The following is a 17,114-nucleotide window of genomic DNA, read 5'->3' as shown; positions in this document are numbered from 1 at the left end:
GGGTCTCTGGGCTGGGAAGTCTGGGCCGACCTTTGGGTAGCAGTTCTGGGTCTCCCCTCAGTATCCATCCCAAGGTCAGGACTCTTGCTGCCCTCCAGGTGAGAAGGGCTTGCTTGGGGAAGCCCTGCAGTGTGGTGACGTGGGTCAGCGGGGTCACCTTTCTGCCAGCTGGGTCCTGACAGTCTGCAGTGCCCTGAGGCTGCTAGCCAGCATGTTCTTGGAGTGAGGTCTCTGAGTGGTGCCAAGCCTTGGATACCAGGACAGTTGTCCTCATCCTTGCCATCAGCTGCAGGGTCTTTATCGTCAGGCACAGGGTCCTTGTCACAGGGCTGGCCCTGGGCCTTGGCTGAGGTCCTCTGTTACAGACCAAGGTGGTCTCTCTGCCTGTCTGTGTTAACATAAAGAACCCTTTGCTTTCAGTTCTCAACTGAAAAGCTGGAGCCCAGGCAGCACCCCGGGGCCACCTGATAGGCTGGGGCCTTCAAGATCTTGGCCCCTTAGGCCTGGCAGGATGTGTTCCCTGCCTGCCTGCAGCTAGGCCATCCTGTGTCAGCTACCTGTGCCTCCCAGGATGGCAGGTGCCCTCAGGGCCCTCCTCTGTTTCTTACACCCCAGGCCAACTCTGACCCCAGAAGTGTGTGCATGGAAGGGCCTGGCTGCAACGGTTCTTGGACCTCAGCCTTATGGCTCCTGGATTCACTGAGGACACCCTATAACCTCCCCACATTTAGGGGGTAGCCATGTTCCCCCACAGCCCTCCAGGCCAGGAGTTCCATATACTGAACAGGCAGGACTGGGCAGCAGTTGCGGCCTGCTGAGGGATTGGATGTAAGTGGGTCCTGAGCAGCCAAGTAAAGTACAGCTTCCATATCTCGTCTCCAACTCCCAAATAAATGTGCTCTGGAAGGGGTGGCCAATGCTGAGGGCTGGGGACTAGACTCCTCCGGGGGTTGCTGAGGGCCTGAGGCTCTAATGAAGTTCTGTCCACCAAGCAGTGGGCTTTTTTCAGGACGTAGAGTGGCTTTCTGAGCAGGGAGGTGGGTCCCTGGGAAAGGCAAATCTCCCCCCACCCCACCCCTGTTGCCCTCAAGTGCCAGCCTTGGAGTCAAGTCTGTGCTTTATTGAACATTCTACAGCTTCAGCAGGCGCTGAGCAGGGGGCTCCTGCCCAGCCTCCAGGGACACACCCGGCCCCTTTGCTTGAGGTTCCCACAATGCCCCAGCCACACTGTGGACCCAAACAGTGTGTCCAGGGCAGGACGGGCGGCCAGCAGCTCCTCACTCCTCAGGGTGTCCAGGACACTGCTGCCTACTCCGGGCTGCCTTCACCCACTCAAGGATGAGAGCAGCCTCCAGCCTGCGCACCTCCAGGACCGAGCTGGGGTCTTGTGGGTGGGACGCCCTGAAGAGGGCACAGGGGTTGGGGCACTCAGCTGGACATGCAGACCCCAACCGTCAGGGTGAGCCTTACCCACACCCAGCTGTCAGCCGAGGTGGGACTGCCTGGCTGCACCTGAGGTCTAGGTGGTGTGCTCCCCCGTGGATGGTGACAGCAATGACTGACGCGCTCACATTCCTCAGAATCTGTCGTTGGTGGCAGGATCTCCTGTCAGGCTCGCAGCTTGTGCTATGGGCCATAGGCAGCCCCCCTCAGCCTTCCCACCCAGCTGTCAGCATGGGCTCCAGCGGCCCCATTGGAGAGGGAAGGTGAAGGTCAGCGAGCCAGATGTAATCAGGAAACGGAAACCAGAAAGTGGGAGGGAACAGTAGGGACCGGAGCAGAAGTGGAGGGTGGAACTGAGGGGGCCTTGGGGCGAAGCTGGCTCTTTGAGGTTCTGGTAGACTGATAGGGAGGCCCCCTTGATACCACTCAGCAAAACCAGTGGCCCCGGAGCCAAAAGTTCTCAAGGGGGTCCACAGCTGCCCAGATCAGGACTCACCCCGCCCCCTGCCCAGGGGTCTAGGTCACCATTGGAGAAGATGATGTTGCTGGTGGCTCTGAGGTCTGAAAGATACCAAGTGGTGGCAAAGGACCCAGTGTGGCCCTTGGAGCTGTGAACTGTGGCAGGTGCCGATTCAGGGTGCTGCCCAGCAACCCCACCCCCAGCCCTTACCACCGCCCCAGAAGCTGGTCTGCAGCCAGTCCGGCCGAGGCCACACGCCCCACTTATTCAGGCAGTACTGTTGGCGGAGCGTGGCGGTGAACGGAAGGGCAGGGAACATGTCCGTCACGTTGTTGCTGTCAAAGGTCAGGTTGATCTCGGTGCAGGCCTGGATGCCCCGCCCCAAGGTCAGGCAGGCAGGGGGAGTGCCCACACCCACATCCAGCCACTCATGCTGCCCACACCCCACACCTGATAGTCCCAGGCCATGGCATCAGGGCCAGTGCCACAGCCAGTGGGGTCTGCACAGCTGTGGTACAGCTGGTAGATGTCGTAACAGTGTGCTGTGCCCGAGGAGTTGTAGACCAGCCCTGGGAGGAGGGATGCTGGGATCAGCAGTGGACACAAATCCTGCACGCTCAGGTTACCAACCCATCCCCCTTGGGAAGGCCCTGCAGGTGGGGAGTCCCTGGGCTCTGCTTGGGGATCTGTGGGGCTCTGCCGTCAGCTCTGCCCTGGCTACTGAAGGCAGTCCAGTGTCACCTGACCTTCCCCACTGGCAGGGTGGGGCATGCTGACCTCCATGCCTGTTGACCCCAGGGGCCCCACTGAACAGCACCTCCTGTGGGGACCTTGTTGCCACCCTACAGAGCTTCTGCCTAGCCCTCCTGGCATGGGTTCTGTTTCTGTCCTTCAGCTGCGGTTCATGGCTTTCCTGCCGCAGCCCAGGTGGTCAGGAGGCAGAGCCCAAGTCCAGGGCTGCAAGTCCTTGCTCTGCCCAGCCCCAGACCAGCGGTTGGGTCTCCAACTTGCCCTATGCAAAGCTGAGGGTCATACTCACCTGTCAGTGCCCGCAGACCCACGATCCTCTGGGCCTCCCTCAGCAGCCGGTCACAGCCAACCTGGGATATAGGGGCATCAGAGAATCTCAGAGGAGTCCCCACCCACAGCCCAACCTTCATGGTCCCAGGATGAGGATCAGTCAGGGCTGTGGGGATGAACTGACCTGAGTAGGGACAACGCCCTGGGGCTGGGCTGGCCCCGACCACCCAGGGAAGCTGGGCTGGCCTTGCACCTAGAGAGGCGCCTCACCTTGACAGGGTTGGCAGGCAGGTACCCCATGAAGTCAGTGGGGTATGGGTAGTCCATCATGGCCAGCAGAGTGAAGGCGTTGCGTGCAAACACAAAGAGCTGAGTCAGGTCCTTTGTGTCCAAGAGTGGCTGGCAGGTGCCAAACTCCTGGCTGACCCTGTCATGGGCTACAGGGAAGGGACAGAGGAAGGCTGCTGGAAGGTTTGGTGGGGCATGGGCCGTGGGGGCTGTAGGGGGAGGGGTCAGTGGGGGCTGAGGGGGCAGGCGGGGCAGTGGCCTTGTGGCCCCTCACCTCCCTGTAGGAACAGGTCCCTGATCTGCTGGAAGGCCTCCCGCACGCCCTGGACACACCTTGGACTCTGGCTGTGGAAGGTCTGGAGAACAGACCACAGTCATTGAAGTGGCTGGCCCAGGCTGGCCCAGGACCCCCAGGCCCTCACTCACCGCTGTGACGTCCCGGAAGAACTGGTTGGAGGTACCAAGGCCTGCGACAGCCAGGACGGGTGCGCTGGCTGCCAGCGCCCCTGCCACCAGGTGGGGGTACTTCATCCTCATGTAGGCGCTGAGCATCCCCCCGTAGCTGGGCAGGCACAGGTTAGGGTGCTCAGCCTGTGCTTGGCCGCAGCCCTGCCCTGGCCTCTGGCTTGTCCTCCCACCCCCCACACCCACTTCCTCTGCTTTCCTTGCAGACCACAGGTGTTAAAAGAAGGAACTGAAACTTCCGTGACCACCAGTTCTGACCCTGGCCTCAGTCAGGCACAGCCTTCACTGGGAAAAGGTCCCTGGTGGACATCCCTCTCCTCGGCCCAGCCTGGGGACTGGCTCAGGACCAGTGGGGAGGGCTTCCTGGAGCAGGCAGCACAAGGTCTGGAGCTGCTGTGGACTCGTGAAAGGTGGGGGGTTGGGGCAGAGGGGACAAGTGACACCTGAGCACTCAGGCTAGGCGGGGGTGGAGTGTTCAAGAGGCCGCACTCTCTCCAGGCCTGACTGGTCTGGACAGGGTGATGGCCACCCTGGGGATTTGGGGTCGGTGTCAGGGAGTTGAACGAGCAGGGGTTCCACCTCTGCCCATGGTGGCCCTGCCAGCCCTCTGCTGGTCTCTGAAGACTCACCTCCCTCCAAAGGCGATGACAGGGCCACCCTGTGCTCCCAGTTTCTGCCGCAGGGTCTGGATCAGCACGGCATAGTCGGCCAGCGCCTGCTCCACGGTCAGCAGCTCCGTGTACCCGGGCTGCGTGGACTTCTCCCCAAACGGGAGCGACTTCCCGTAGTATCGCTGTGGTAAGGGAGGAAGGCTGACCTGGCTGCCCCCTGTGCCCAGCCGCCATCTGGGGACCCCTGGAGCTGGCCGGTACGTACGTGCTCTGCAAAGATGAGCAGGGCGCCCTGCTGGGCCGCCAGCTCCACCACAAAGCCTGTGTTGTTGGCCAGAGCCCACACGTCCACCTCGTTCCCCGTGTAGAAGAAGATGGGCCCCTCGCCCCTTCGCCAGAACTTGTCTGCAGGGGACGGGGTGGTGAGGCCAGGGCAGGTGCAACGGGCACCAGGCAGTGAGGACAGGACAGGTGCAGCAGGCAGGTGACGGGGCAGGGCCCACCTGACACCAGCACCCGCTGGTAAAAGGTCTTGTTGCCAAACCTCGCAAAGTTGAAATGGTCCATAAACTGCTCAAAGTACCTCTCCCGAAAGCCAGCGTCCAGGCCTCTGTGGGCTTGAGGGGAGAACGGGGGCTCAGGGACCATCAGGGGCCAGGGGTGCCCAGGGCCTGAAGGGTCAGGGAGGAGGGGCCGCTGGGTCGACACTCACCCCCAGCCTGGACGTCACCCAGCCCCAGTGTCAGCAGCAGGACCTGCGCCCAGAAAGGGGCCCCACAGTCCAGGGGCACCCTGAACTGGGGCCTCATGTCTGGCTCTGTGAACGGCACCCGGCGGTCACGTGAGCAGGATCACATGACAGTAGGGCAGCCTCATGTGACAATCAGGGCGGGGCTGGTCCTCCTACCGTAGCTGGAACCCGGAGCAGGGCTGGCCTGACCCTCCAGTGGGCTTCAGCTTCTGGGTCGTGGCAGGTCCTGAGGGTTCCTGGGCACCCACTGTGTTCCCATGGGGATGGTTGCCATGGGACCCACAAGGCAGATGAGGGCTGGGGCCCAGGGCTGTGTGGGCACAGTGGGCAGGGCACATGCGCCCAGCCAAAGAGGGCCACAGAATGGAGAGAGGGTCCCGGAGGGAGAAGGGAGGGAGCCCAGGCCCCAGGAAGGCCCTGAGGGAGACGGCCGGGCCTGCCCCCACCCAGCAGCCCAGTCAGCTCACCTGCCTGTGGGCCGACGCTGGGCAGGGTGTGCTCACAGCCAAGCAGCAGCCAGCTGCCCCGAGCACCGAAGCACAGGGTGACAGGGCTGAGGGCAGTGTCCTCAGGGAGAGCCAGGCAGGAGGAGAGGCCTGGCCTTCCCCACGGGAGACATGGGCTCCAGGAAGGGGTCCCTGATGAAAGCAGGGGCCCAACCATGGAAGTGGGGGTGCCCGGGGCTTGGGCAGGCAGGAACATGGCTGTTCTGCTCCCCTGACTGGCACCCACTGTGCCCACGCAAGCACAGGAGGGAGGAGCCGCCTTCCCCAGAGTCCGTCCATGGCCTAGGGGACTCAAGCATGAATGGAGCCATGTCCACACAGCTGGCCCTGCAGAGACCCTGTGTGAGCCCCAGAGGGGCTGGAGAGTGCAGGGTCCCCAGAGCCTGTGAGGGTGGGCAAGGCCGATGGTTCCTGTGGAGGTGAGGCTTCTGATGTGACCCCTTGGCACATGTGGCAAGGCCTCTTCCAGAAGATGGCTCTGGACCCAGTGTCTACCTAACCCTCGGGGCATAGCTTCTACAGCGCCACGCCCCCAGCTCCAGGTCACCCCATGTCCTCTACTACTTTCAGCCTGTAGGGCACAGTGGTCACCCGGGGCAGAGCAACCAAGAGCAGGTGGGCCTAGGCACCTGCTGCAGACTTGGAGCTCTGAGGGACCCTCTCCTTGCATCCCCAGGCTGGCCAGGTGTGTGCATCTGCTGCAGATCTGCAGGACAGAGGGAGAGAGGTACCAGGTGAGGGGCATCCCAGGGGTCTGGACTGTGGGAGGCCAGGAGGCAGTGACCTAGCCCTCCTCCACCCCCAGTCCACCCAGGACCCAGGCTGCTCAGTGCTTCTGGCCCACCTGCAATATGTCTGTGGGTCCAGGCCACCTCCTCCCACCTCTCCCAGGTCAGACAGAGATCCTGGGACCATGCCAGCCCCTGACCACTATCCACTCTGCCTGCTCAGACCTCAGAGCTGCTGGCACTGGAGGGACACTGTTCCCAAATCTGTCCAGAGCTCCACTCCACGCCTGCTGCACCTGCCTTAGGGCCCTGCTGGTCTCTGTAGTAAACCCATAAGGAGATACTCTTAGTGATGGTGAAGCTGGGACTCTGTGTGATGCATGGTCACTGTTATCTATTTCACAAGCTACTTCAGTACCCCAACAGAACAGCCTCCTTACACAGTAGTGTCCAGCCCCCTCCAAGCCTGGCAGCATCCTCTGCTCTCCCTGGGAGCTGAGTTCAGGTGTGTCACTGGGTAGACTAAGCAGTGCCCAGAGGTGACTACACCCCTGCTGTGTAAGTCCCTGCTTTTCCTGGCTGATCCACTGTAGATGTCACCACATCGTGTGTGTCCATTCACCTGTCAACAGACACTTGAGTTGCTCCACGTCTTTGCTTTTGTGAATAAACTGCAATAAATACAGGTGTACAACACTACCCGAGTCCCTATTTTCAATTCCTTTGTGCATGAACACAGAAGTGGGTTTGCTGGCCAGACATGGAGGTGCATGTCTGTAATCCCAGTGACTCGGGAGGCTGAAGCAGGAGGATCACAAATTGGAGGTCACCCTGGACCACTAACAAGACCCTGTTCCTCCATTCTATAGCTGTCTTTTTTGGGGGGCAGGGGTACCGGGGATTGCACTCAGGGGCACTCAAACACTGAACCACATCCCCAGCTCTATCTTGTATTTTATTTAGAGACAGGGTCTCACTGAGTTGCTTAGCACCTTGCCATTGCCAAGGCTGACTTTGAACTCGCTATCCTCCTGCCTCAGCCTCCCAAGCTGCTGGGATCACAGGTGTGCGCCACCATGCCCAGCTACGGCTATCTCTTTGCTCTGTTGATAGTGTCCTAGTGTCCTTCCTGTGCATGGACAGGGGCATCTTTCTCCTTATTCAGATCTTTCCTTTCTGCAACAACACTTGGTGGTTTTCAGTGTGTTTCACTTCATTGATTATATGTGCTTTTAGGGGGCTGGGGATATGGCTCAAGCGGTAGCGCGCTCGCCTGGCATGCGTGCGGCCCGGGTTCGATCCTCATCACCACATACAAACAAAGATGTTGTGTCCGCCGAAAACTAAAAAGTAAATATTAAAAATTTCTCTCTCACACTCTCTCTTTAAAAAAAAATGTACCTTTAGGTGTTTTATTCTTATAGATGTCATTGTAAATGGAATTGTTTTCTTTTTAAATAAATTTTATTTATTTTAAACTCTTCATGTTTTTTTTAGTTGTCGTTGGACATAATATCTTTATTTTATCTGTTTATTTTTATGTGATGCTAGGGATCGAACCCAGTGCCTCAAATGTGCTAGGCGAGCGCTCTACTGCTGAGCCACAGCCTAGCCCCTGGAATTTCCTTTTTAGATTGTTCCTTGGTGCGTGGAAATGCAGCTGGAGTTGTTCATTGATTTCAAACCCTACAACTTTACTGCATTTTCTTACCAGCTCTAGCAGCTTTTGTGTGGAACTTGGGGGGATTTTATACGTATGGGCTCCTATCATCTGTAGGTAGACACAGTTTTGCACCTTTCCTCCACAGCTGCCTGGCTGGCCTTCCAGTGTGACAGTGAATGGCAGTGGGAAAGCAGGCCTCTTCCCTGTCCCTGATCCTGGAGGACAAGCTCACGGGCACTGCCACTGAGCTGGATGTTAGCTGTGGGTTTCTCATGAGACCTCTATGACGTGGCAAGGTCCTCTTCGACCGTGGAAGGCACCAGCAGTTATTAGCACCTTTTCTGTGCCCACTGAGAGTGACTGTGGCTTTTCCCTTCTGCTCACACAGCATGGTCTGCTATTCTGGTGGGTTTCTGATACAAACCACCCCCCGAATCATGCTGGTAAGTCCCACTTGGGTGCTTTGAACTCCCAGTCCTCCTGCCTCAGCCTCCTGAACCTCTGGGATCACAGGCATGAACCACCACACCCAAGTGGTTAATGTTCTTTGCTCCTCACTTTTAATGTGTCATTCCTGCCAGGTACAGGACACACACCTGCAATCCCAGTGCCTTGGGACACTGAGGCGAGAGGATCCCAAGTTCAAGGAAGGATAGCCTGGGCAACTTAGTAAGACCCTGTCTCAAAATAAAAAGTAGAACAAAAAAGAGCTGGTGGTACCACATTCAGTGTACAGCACCCCTGGGTTCAGTCCCCAGCACCAAAATATGTAAATGATCATCCCACTTACTTCTGGCCCCTGTGATTGTGACAGGGAATCGGCCATTCATCTCCCTGGAGAGCCCTTGTCTGTGACAGGTCTCTCCCGCTGTTTGAAGGTTCCCTTTGTATTTTGAGAGTTCTGTACTTGAGTGTTGGTGGCAAAGGCTTGGTTCCCAGTCAGGTACTGTTGGGAGGTGGGGCCTTTTGGGAGGTCCCAGTGTCTCTGGAGGCAAGCCCCCAAGGAGCCTGTGGGGTCCTGGCCCCTTCCCTTCTTTCTGCTTTCTGGCCCCAAGGGCTTAGAGGCTTCCCCCCCCGCCCCCCCTCCACACACCCAGGGACGTGCTGCCTCACCACAGTCCCAAAGCAGCAGGGCCAGTCTGCATTAAGACCTCTGAAACCCGGGGCCCAGATGAATCTTTCCCTTTTATAATCACCTCAGGTATCTTGTGGTGGTGAAGAAAAGCTTGTCACAGCTTTGGTCCCAAGGGGTGGGGCAGTCTGGGGGATCCTGATACCTGACACGTGACTTAGGTTTGGGAGAATTTGGAGGAGCAGCCAGAGGAAGCCTGAAGCTGTCTGTGGAGCTTTGTGGTGATGGTGGGGGCGCTCCAGGTGGCAAAGGGTGGCATTTCAGGTGGAAATGAGGAACTCGGGAACTGGACCAAAAGCCATCTTGGTCACACTGAGGCCAAACTACAAGGCGATGGGCAGACCTCAGTATGGGTGTCACCTGCTGCTTTTAGACAAACCAAGGAGGGTCAGGAGTGAAGAGGAAGATTGGGAGATTTGCAGCTTGGATGGGAGAGGACTGTAGGTCAAGTGCAGCCCAGGACAGTGCAAGGATGCAGGGCCAAAAAAAAAAAAATCAGCTATTTCTGCACGGAAGCAATACAATAAACCTGGAGTCACTCAGAAAGGGGGAGATGGGAATCTGCATCCGACTTTCCAGGGCAGTCTGAGAAAGGAGCCTTGGGTGCCTGATGTGCCCAAAGCCACCAGGAATCAGTTTCTCACCAGCACTGAGGCTGCTGCAGTCATGTTTCAGGTGCCTGAGGGTCTGTGTTGGTGGGGGCTTGGTGTTCACAGGACACTGGATGGCAGCATGCCGCATGCAGGGATTACAGGGTCATGAGGCTTCCACCAAGATTTCAAAGAAAGCCTGTTTGGGAAAGCATGGCGTGGGGCCGAGTTCCTGCAAGCAGCCCCAACAGGAGGACCCACAGCCACAGCCGAGGCCCCAGGGGCAGGAGCCCGCGCCTGACAAGGGAAGCTGCAGGCAGAGGTATGCCTGCCAGAGACTGGCCTCCAGGGGGCTGGAGTTGGGGGGGGGGTGTCACACACCATGCTCCAGCAGCCCTGGGTCTCAGACACAGCTCCCTCTTTAGAAGAGTGGCGAGGTAGCCATGGAGTCCCAGGGCCCTGCTGGTGTTCTCCCACCCTTCCTGATCCCCCTGCTGGGCACAGCCCACAGACTGGACCCCCCTTGTCTGCCACCTCCTGTCGGTGCTTGGCCCACCTGTGGAAGCCCTCCTGGTCCCACCGTCCCTCCCTTCTTGGGATCATCCTTGAGGTCTCGTGCACAGCTCTGTCAGCAGTCCCTGCAGTGCCCTCAAACATGGCTCCAGGGAAACCATGTATCTCAAGGAGGCCTGAGCAGGAGCCCCCAGCAGCTGTGAGAGCTCCCCATGCCTCCCAGCCCCTGGGCTGTCTCAGCCCTGGTGAGGGGCCGGGCAGGGGCACGAGGGGGTTCCTGGGCACCCCAGAGCGGTCTCCACTCCAGGTGTGGACTCCAGTTCCCACAAGGCCCCCAAGCTCCAGCCCTCAGACAGCTGTGCACACTTGGCTCCCGTTCCTACCACCTGTGTGCTCCCCGAAAACTGCTCCCGTCTGGGTAGTGACCAATCTCAGCACCTTGTTTATTGCAAGTGCCCATCTGTGGAGTGAAGATGGGGCAGTCTTTCAAGAGCCAATTGCCTCTTGAGAGTGGGCTGGGTTCGTAGTAGGGGTGTGAATAAGAAGGAGAGGTCTGTGATGGGGACAGTCCTGCACCTCGAAGGCACCCTGCAATGACTTGGAGCACCACACCCACGTCACATTCCTGGTTCACTGCTGTACTGTACTGTTGTCACGTAAGAACAAAAGTGTGCCAGGCACACTGGTGCAGGCCTGTAATGCCAGAAACTCGGGAGCCTGAGGCCGGAGGATCATAAGTTCAAGGCTAGCCTCGGCATCTTAGCAAGACCCCGTCTCAAAAAATAAAAAGGGCTGGGATATAGCTCAGTGAAGAGCACCCCTGGGTCAACCCCCAGCACCCAAAGACAAAAACAAAGGCACCCAACATGGGGGAAGCTGGATAAGCACACCTCCCTGTCCTTGTACCCATGTGGAGGAGTAATCGAGTTTTTCTTTTTAGTTCTTCCAAGAATTTACCCAACTAATTGTACTTGTATACAAGAGGTTTCATAATGGTTCCAGTCATGGCCATGAGGCACAGCCATGGGCAGGACGGGGGCCTGAGGCTAGTCTCCTGCCCTGGGCCCTCTATTCGCCTGTGCAGCAGCTACAACAAGGTGCTAAGGAACGTGATCTGCTGAGGTTTGCAGTGATACCACCGTGGGGCACCAAGCACAGGTGGAAAGGCATGGGCCTGACACGGCCCTCTTGCTCAGGCTGGGCGGACGGGCATGCCCCGTAGGGGTCCAGCTTCCAGACAGGGATGAGTGGGGGCTGCAGGGCTGGGGCCAGTGGCCATGACAGCGCAGGGCACTTCCCACAGTGGAGGATGGGTGATGCTGGTGAAGATGGAGCCTGGTTCAGAGCACAGGAGAGGGCCAGAGCACCAAAGGGGGGCTGAGTCAGTGTCCCCAAGAGCCTGGAGGAGCCCAAGCGCCAGGATCTGTCAAAAGCTGCAGGTAGGCAGGGCAAGAGCTGTACTCCTGACCCAGCTGATTGTGACTAATGAGCAACCACCCAGGGGGTCCCCAGCGCTGGCCTCACTGGTTCCTGGGGGGAAGCACTCAATCTGCAGCCACAGCCCTATAGACATGACCAAGAGCAAGGGAGGAGTCCGTGTGCAGCCCAGCTGCTCAGAGCCTTTGCTGTGGACAGCCAGACCTCCTGTCGGCCTCCATGTGCCATGCAGGGTGAGGACCCCAGCCTCGCCCATTACTGGTTCAGCTGCCAAGGAGGGAAGGGACAGCCCCTTAGGGGCAATAAGACCTGTCAGCTCGTTCCATTTCCCCATCTGAAGTCCCAACAGTGCCTCAGCCACAGCCAGCGTGCCTTCCCTATCTCTGCCGAGAATGTGCTGGGCCTACACGTCAGTCAGAGTGGCTTCCAGAGAGACAGGGTCATCCCCACCACTAGGCTCTCCAGATGCACACATCCCTCCTACTCCACCTGACGCCTCTTTTCAGTATCATTCTCCAAGGTCCTGAAACCCTTGGCCTCCCAGCCAGATCCCAGTGTCAGAAACGAAGCCAAAAGCCCATGGCAGGCTGGTGGTCACTTGTGTCTGCAGGTGACGGAGGAGGGGGCATCTCATTCAGTGGAGGAGCATCTTCCCTTCTGGGTTCTGCAGGCTGAAGGTGCACAGCAGTCTGACTTCCAAGGGGTCGCAGAACATGGCTGCGTCTCCACCCAAAGGCTTCCGTGCTGCAGGCCTGGGAGAGTCACATCTCCAGCAGCCGCAGAACCCTGGCCTGCTCCTCATCCAGGATGAACGGGGACTGCAGCTCCCGGCCTTGCAGGTACATTTCCAAACCCTGAAACAATTAGATCACGATGTCCAGCATCCACCTCTCAGCTGCCCATTTCTGCCTGGAGCCAGGGAGGGTCAGCAGAGAGCTAATGTCCTCGCTTAGTGAGTGACTGGCCTGAGACTCAGACCTTGGTCATTCCTCCACAAAGGCCTCTGGACACCTTCCCCCACCTATACCCCAAAAGGTCCTCTTTAAGGAAACTTTTACCTCATTGGTAAACTGAGGCAGGGCTGTGACTTGCCCACTCTGCACTCAGCTTCTCCAGAGCCTTCCTCTGGCTCACACCACCAGACCCCAGAAAAGCCCCAGACAGGAATGGGCAGCTCTCACCTCTCCGGAGTAAGACACCAAGGGCGATATCTCACAGATGGCCGGAGGGTCTCCATCTGGGGGTAAGCTAGGGGAAGTCCATGAGTCAGTATCTGCTTCCTGTGCATGCCCTGGACCCCCCAGCATTCCATGTGCGGAGCATGCCCTGGACCCCCCCCCAGCACCTCATGTGCGGAGCGTGCCCTGGATCCCCACCCCCAGCATCCCTTAGCAGCCGAGCTCCACACACAGGCCCCCTCCCCAGCACTCTGCCTCTGTGCACTCAGCCTTCCCCCAAGGCAAAGGCTCTGGCCTGGGCTAGAATGTAGCCCACACAGCCCAGACAGCCAGGTCTCGCTCAGCTGCAGATAGCTGGGGAGTCGGAAGCCAAATGTCCTTTCTTTCCAGTCCTGAGTCGGAGAACTTGCTGTCTTCTGACTGCTCTGCCTGGGTCTTCCTCAAAGCTTATAAGTTCAGAGTCTAAGCCCCCTTCCCAGCAAAACTCAAGGGTGAGACAGAGTGCAGGCTGACTCTCTGGGTGTGTGACCAGCATCGTGTGGTAGGGTGCTAGAGCAAAAGCGCCCCCCCCAACCGGGACAGTGGCCGGGCCCTGGCCCCTCCAGGCCACACCCCAGGGCTCGCTCACCAGGACAGTGCAGGAAGTTGTGCCCCATGTGCATCCAGGAAGCGGGCCCCAGCCTGCAGAGCCCACTGGTAGTGCTGAGCAAGCAGGGCCCGCCTGGCGGAGGAAGGGTTGTCCCTGCTGGCCGCCTCAGCATTCTTCAGCGGGGAAAACTCCTCCTCCCGAAGCACTTCAAAGGCAACAAAGTTCCTGGTGGGGAGAAGGGCTGGTCATCCTGGGCCCAGCCAGTAGCCCTGGTCTGGGCAGGTAAGGGGGGCCCTGTTCTCAGGGAGTCAGTTCCCAAGAGCAGCAGATCCAGGGAGGGTCTTCCCTCCAAGTCAGCTTCTTCCCACTGCCTCTGCCCAAAGCCTGGAGCCAGCCAGGGTGAGGCTCAAGGGCACTGGGAGCCACCAGCCACCTGCTGATACTCCTGAGTAGGAAGGGCGAGGGCAGTGGACGTTCAGGAGGGGCACCCGTGTCTCCCCACCAGCCAACTGCCCAGATGTCCCCTTTTCCTCACCCTGGGCCACTTCTTCAAGAAAGGAATGCTCTCTGGCCTTCTCCCCAGACCTGTCCACAGCCTCCCAGTCCCTTGGCCCCTCACGGAGCCTCCACTTCACTGCCTGAATGGGCTTCAGGATCCACCACCAAAAAAGAGTCAAGAAGGAAAAAATAATGACTTCTACCACGAACCTAGCAAATGGAAACACATCAAACACGAACTTCTCCATCTTGATGCCGTTTGGCTTCAGTGGCATCACCAGGTTTCCCCCCTCATCCACGTAGGGAACCTTCTTCACAGCCACGTGTGGCTGTAGCAGGGGCTCACAGTCCCTGGGGGGCAGGAGGATAGGGAGGAGTCAGACAGGACACCTCTGGGATCCCTATCCCCACCTCTTGGTGCACCTGGTCAGGCAGGGCAGGCTGGTAGTAGGGCACCCAGGCACAGGTGAGGAGGCCCAGCCAGATCTCTGAGGAGGGCACAGATCCTCGCCACCCCACACCCCCAGCCACACCCCTGCCCAGGCTAATGGAAATCAGCAAGTCATAGGGAAGAGATGGTGTCTGAGGGCAAGGAGACCCACAAGGAGAAGACAGGCTTGACCACAAAGCCCCACACAGGTCGCCCACAGAATGCAGCCCAGGGTGGATCTCCTGGGTCCTGGGCTTAAAAACAGGAACTTTTTCCACCTAACCCCACAGCCCCAGTGGCCGTGGCCCTGGCCCATCTGGCATGCTGGCCCTTGGTCATGGTAGGCAGCTCTCGCTGGGCTTCCACAGCCTCCTGCTGGCTACCTGGTGATGGTCTGGAGGAAGTCGCGGGTGAAGAAGTGATTGCAGATGTTGCCTGCATTGTAAATCAGGCTACCATCGGTGCCACGCAGATGGGCGACCTCAGAGTTGATCTCACTGTACTCCACCACTTGGGGAACCCCGTCCAGCTGACACACCACGCCCACAGGTTCCTCAGGGTACGCCTTTTCCACCACCTGCAGTCACAAGGGATGGGCTCAGTACTGGGTGAGGCCAGGCTGAGTGTGAGGGGTTTGGTGGAGGGGCGGGGCTTGGCGCTCACCTTGGCCCCACAGTCGGCACCCTGCAGCACACAGAAACCAATAAAGACAGGGTCAGCCAGCCGCACCAGGATGTTGTCCACACAGTACACATGCACAAACTCCACTCCCCGAAGCTCCATGTCCTGCAGGATACGGTGGTCCTCTAGAGCGCAGTAGAGACCCCCGTTGCCATCTGCAGAGGAAGAAAGAAATGGGCCTTATCACTGGCTCTAGCCAGGCCTCGCCCACTAGTCCAAGAAATGTTGCAGGTGGGCATGCCCCGACATTCACCATCAAATAACTCTGTGGCTAAACCATGCAACAGATGGCAATCAATGCCCAGAGAGGAGAGGCAACTGGCCTACGATTAGACAGCCTCCCAGCAGCACATCCAGCCAGGGATCCAGGCCTCTGGACCCCCAGCTGCACTGAGATCCAGGCTGGGTGGCCTCTTCTTGTCTCAGTGGTGGGTGGTACCTGGGGCCATGGCAACTTTGTCTTTCCGCTCCAGGATGGCCCTGCCCTCAAAGGTCACAGCAGGTAGCATGCGCTGTTCAAACAGGACCACGTTGGCAGGGTCCAGGTGGAAAAAGTCATGCTCCTTGAAGAACTTGGCAGTGGGCCCCAGTGTGAACTCACTGGTCATGATGTACCTGTAGAGGAGACTGTGGTGAGCTGGCTCCAGGGCTCCTGACCCCTCTGCCAAAAGGGGCTGTGTAAGAAGGGCACTGGGGTCCAGATTGGGGCCTGTCAGACCTCAGCCTGGATGGGTTTGGGGCTTTATCCAGGGCTGTGCTGGTGTGGGGGATCAGGCCTTGGTGTGGGGCAGGGCTGGTACCACATGGGGAGGGTCACTCTGGGGTTAAATGGGACAGGGAGGACACACCAAGGCACGGTGCAGTGAGTCCCATGGCGTTCGCCAGCCAACTGCTCCACCCGCCGGATGCGTTCCGCCTGCAGCTGGTACAGGGTCTTCTGGCTGGGCAGCCCCACATCATACATGCCCTTGGGGTAGGTGACACCCAGCCGAGTGCCCTGCCCACCAGCCAGCAGCAGGACTGCCACCTTGTTCAGGGCAATCTGGCGGAAACCTAGGGGTGAGGGTACACCTGGGGCTTCGGCTGCAGGACCTCAGGACTAGTACGCGCGAGTGGGGAGCGCCGGAAGGCAAACCAAACTCCCCGAGTCCCGCTCGGTGGGCATGACCCCTTCTGGCCCGCAAGAGTCGCCACCCGCCACCGGGACCTCTGCACCGCCTACCTTCCTCCTCCCAACGCCGCCGGGTCTCGGGGTCGCAGAGCCTCGCGCGGCCCACGCGCTCCGGAGGCAGGGGCTGCAGGCGCGCGGCCAGGCCTGGTGGCGGGCCGGAGGCGCGCGCCCAGGCCGCCGCCGCCCGTCTACAATGCTCGCGCAGCGCGTCGGGCTCGAGCGGCGCCAGCTCAGCCAGCAGCGCGGCGCGCGGCCCCGGGGCCAGCTCGGCCCAGAAGCGCAGAAGATGCTCCTGGCCCGCGCGCTGGAGCTGGGCGCGCACGTCCGATTCCGAGGCCATGTCGTCGCCGTCGCCGTCACCGCAAGACTAGTTGGCACTCGTGACCCGCGCGCTCCGTCCGACTAAGGTCACGAGACCTGGCAGGCGGAGCCGACCCTGGCTGGGCGGGCCCAAGGTGCCCCCTTTGACCCGGACCGGGCCCTGAAGCGGCCGCAAACTCCCCCGCCCTGCCCCGTCTCCAGCCTGGCCCCGCCCCACTCCGGGGCCTCCCTGTCCCTGGATTCGTCCCCGGAGCTTGTGTCCGGGTTCCTGCCCGGCTCTTGGCTTTGGCTCCGCCCCAGGCCCTCTCTATCCCCGCCCCCAAGACAGTCCCGTCCGCCCCTCCCCGCTCCGCTCCTAGGAAGCGGGAGAAGGTCTGCGGTAGTTCCTGCAGGAGCCGGTGGAAGAGCTGGACCGTAGCACCGGAGGCGAAGGGGCGACCGAGCTGAGGCTGCGGCGCCCCTCAGGGGATCGGTGACCCGGCCGGCCAGGCGTGGGGGATGACCGGCCCTAACCCTTCCTGGTCACTGCCAAGCGGCCGGCAAGGGCCTCTAGGAGGAGTCCAAACCCTGGGCAGGGCTGAGAGCAGTGGAGCCAGATCTAGCAGGCGGGCTGCTAAGAGGACTGTCCCGCGTGAGGGG

General features: G+C 59.6%; 2 protein-coding genes across 2 annotated transcripts; both read right to left on the bottom strand.

Moving 5' to 3' along the window:
• Positions 1–1,099: 1,099 nt before the first annotated feature.
• Positions 1,100–5,157, bottom strand: Dpp7 (dipeptidyl peptidase 7). The gene is made up of 13 exons (XM_005336902.5): positions 5,000–5,157; positions 4,791–4,904; positions 4,553–4,692; positions 4,306–4,469; positions 3,638–3,773; positions 3,486–3,567; positions 3,194–3,360; positions 2,943–3,003; positions 2,354–2,472; positions 2,114–2,270; positions 1,940–2,004; positions 1,513–1,583; positions 1,100–1,401 (listed from the first exon to the last, which is right to left on the bottom strand). Exons 1-13 carry the CDS (start codon positions 5,094–5,096, stop codon positions 1,278–1,280), a joined length of 1,497 nt encoding a protein of 498 aa, XP_005336959.2. The 5' UTR covers positions 5,097–5,157; the 3' UTR covers positions 1,100–1,277.
• A 5,432-nt stretch (positions 5,158–10,589) lies between these two features.
• Uap1l1 (UDP-N-acetylglucosamine pyrophosphorylase 1 like 1) lies at positions 10,590–16,741 on the bottom strand. The gene is made up of 9 exons (XM_005336903.5): positions 16,206–16,741; positions 15,832–16,036; positions 15,423–15,598; positions 14,966–15,138; positions 14,686–14,879; positions 14,083–14,223; positions 13,414–13,599; positions 12,789–12,855; positions 10,590–12,461 (listed from the first exon to the last, which is right to left on the bottom strand). Exons 1-9 carry the CDS (start codon positions 16,492–16,494, stop codon positions 12,369–12,371), a joined length of 1,524 nt encoding a protein of 507 aa, XP_005336960.2. The 5' UTR covers positions 16,495–16,741; the 3' UTR covers positions 10,590–12,368.
• Positions 16,742–17,114: the final 373 nt, after the last annotated feature.

This window comes from Ictidomys tridecemlineatus, chromosome 4, assembly GCF_052094955.1.
Source record: "Ictidomys tridecemlineatus isolate mIctTri1 chromosome 4, mIctTri1.hap1, whole genome shotgun sequence".
In the NCBI taxonomy this organism is placed as follows: Eukaryota; Metazoa; Chordata; class Mammalia; order Rodentia; family Sciuridae; genus Ictidomys; species Ictidomys tridecemlineatus.
This window is presented reverse-complemented; position numbering and strand designations above follow the sequence as displayed.

Coding starts and splice junctions, on each gene's coding strand:
- Dpp7 (XM_005336902.5), bottom strand. CDS start 5,096: ATGAGGCCCCAGTTCAGGGTGCCCCTGGACTGTGGGGCCCCTTTCTGG. Junction 3,004..3,193: donor TGCCTGCCAACCCTGTCAAG/GTGAGGCGCCTC, acceptor CCTATATCCCAG/GTTGGCTGTGACCGGCTGCT. Junction 1,402..1,512: donor GCACACCACCTAGACCTCAG/GTGCAGCCAGGC, acceptor TGCCCTCTTCAG/GGCGTCCCACCCACAAGACC.
- Uap1l1 (XM_005336903.5), bottom strand. CDS start 16,494: ATGGCCTCGGAATCGGACGTGCGCGCCCAGCTCCAGCGCGCGGGCCAG. Junction 15,599..15,831: donor ACTCACTGCACCGTGCCTTG/GTGTGTCCTCCC, acceptor TCTCCTCTACAG/GTACATCATGACCAGTGAGT. Junction 15,139..15,422: donor CAAAGTTGCCATGGCCCCAG/GTACCACCCACC, acceptor CTTCCTCTGCAG/ATGGCAACGGGGGTCTCTAC.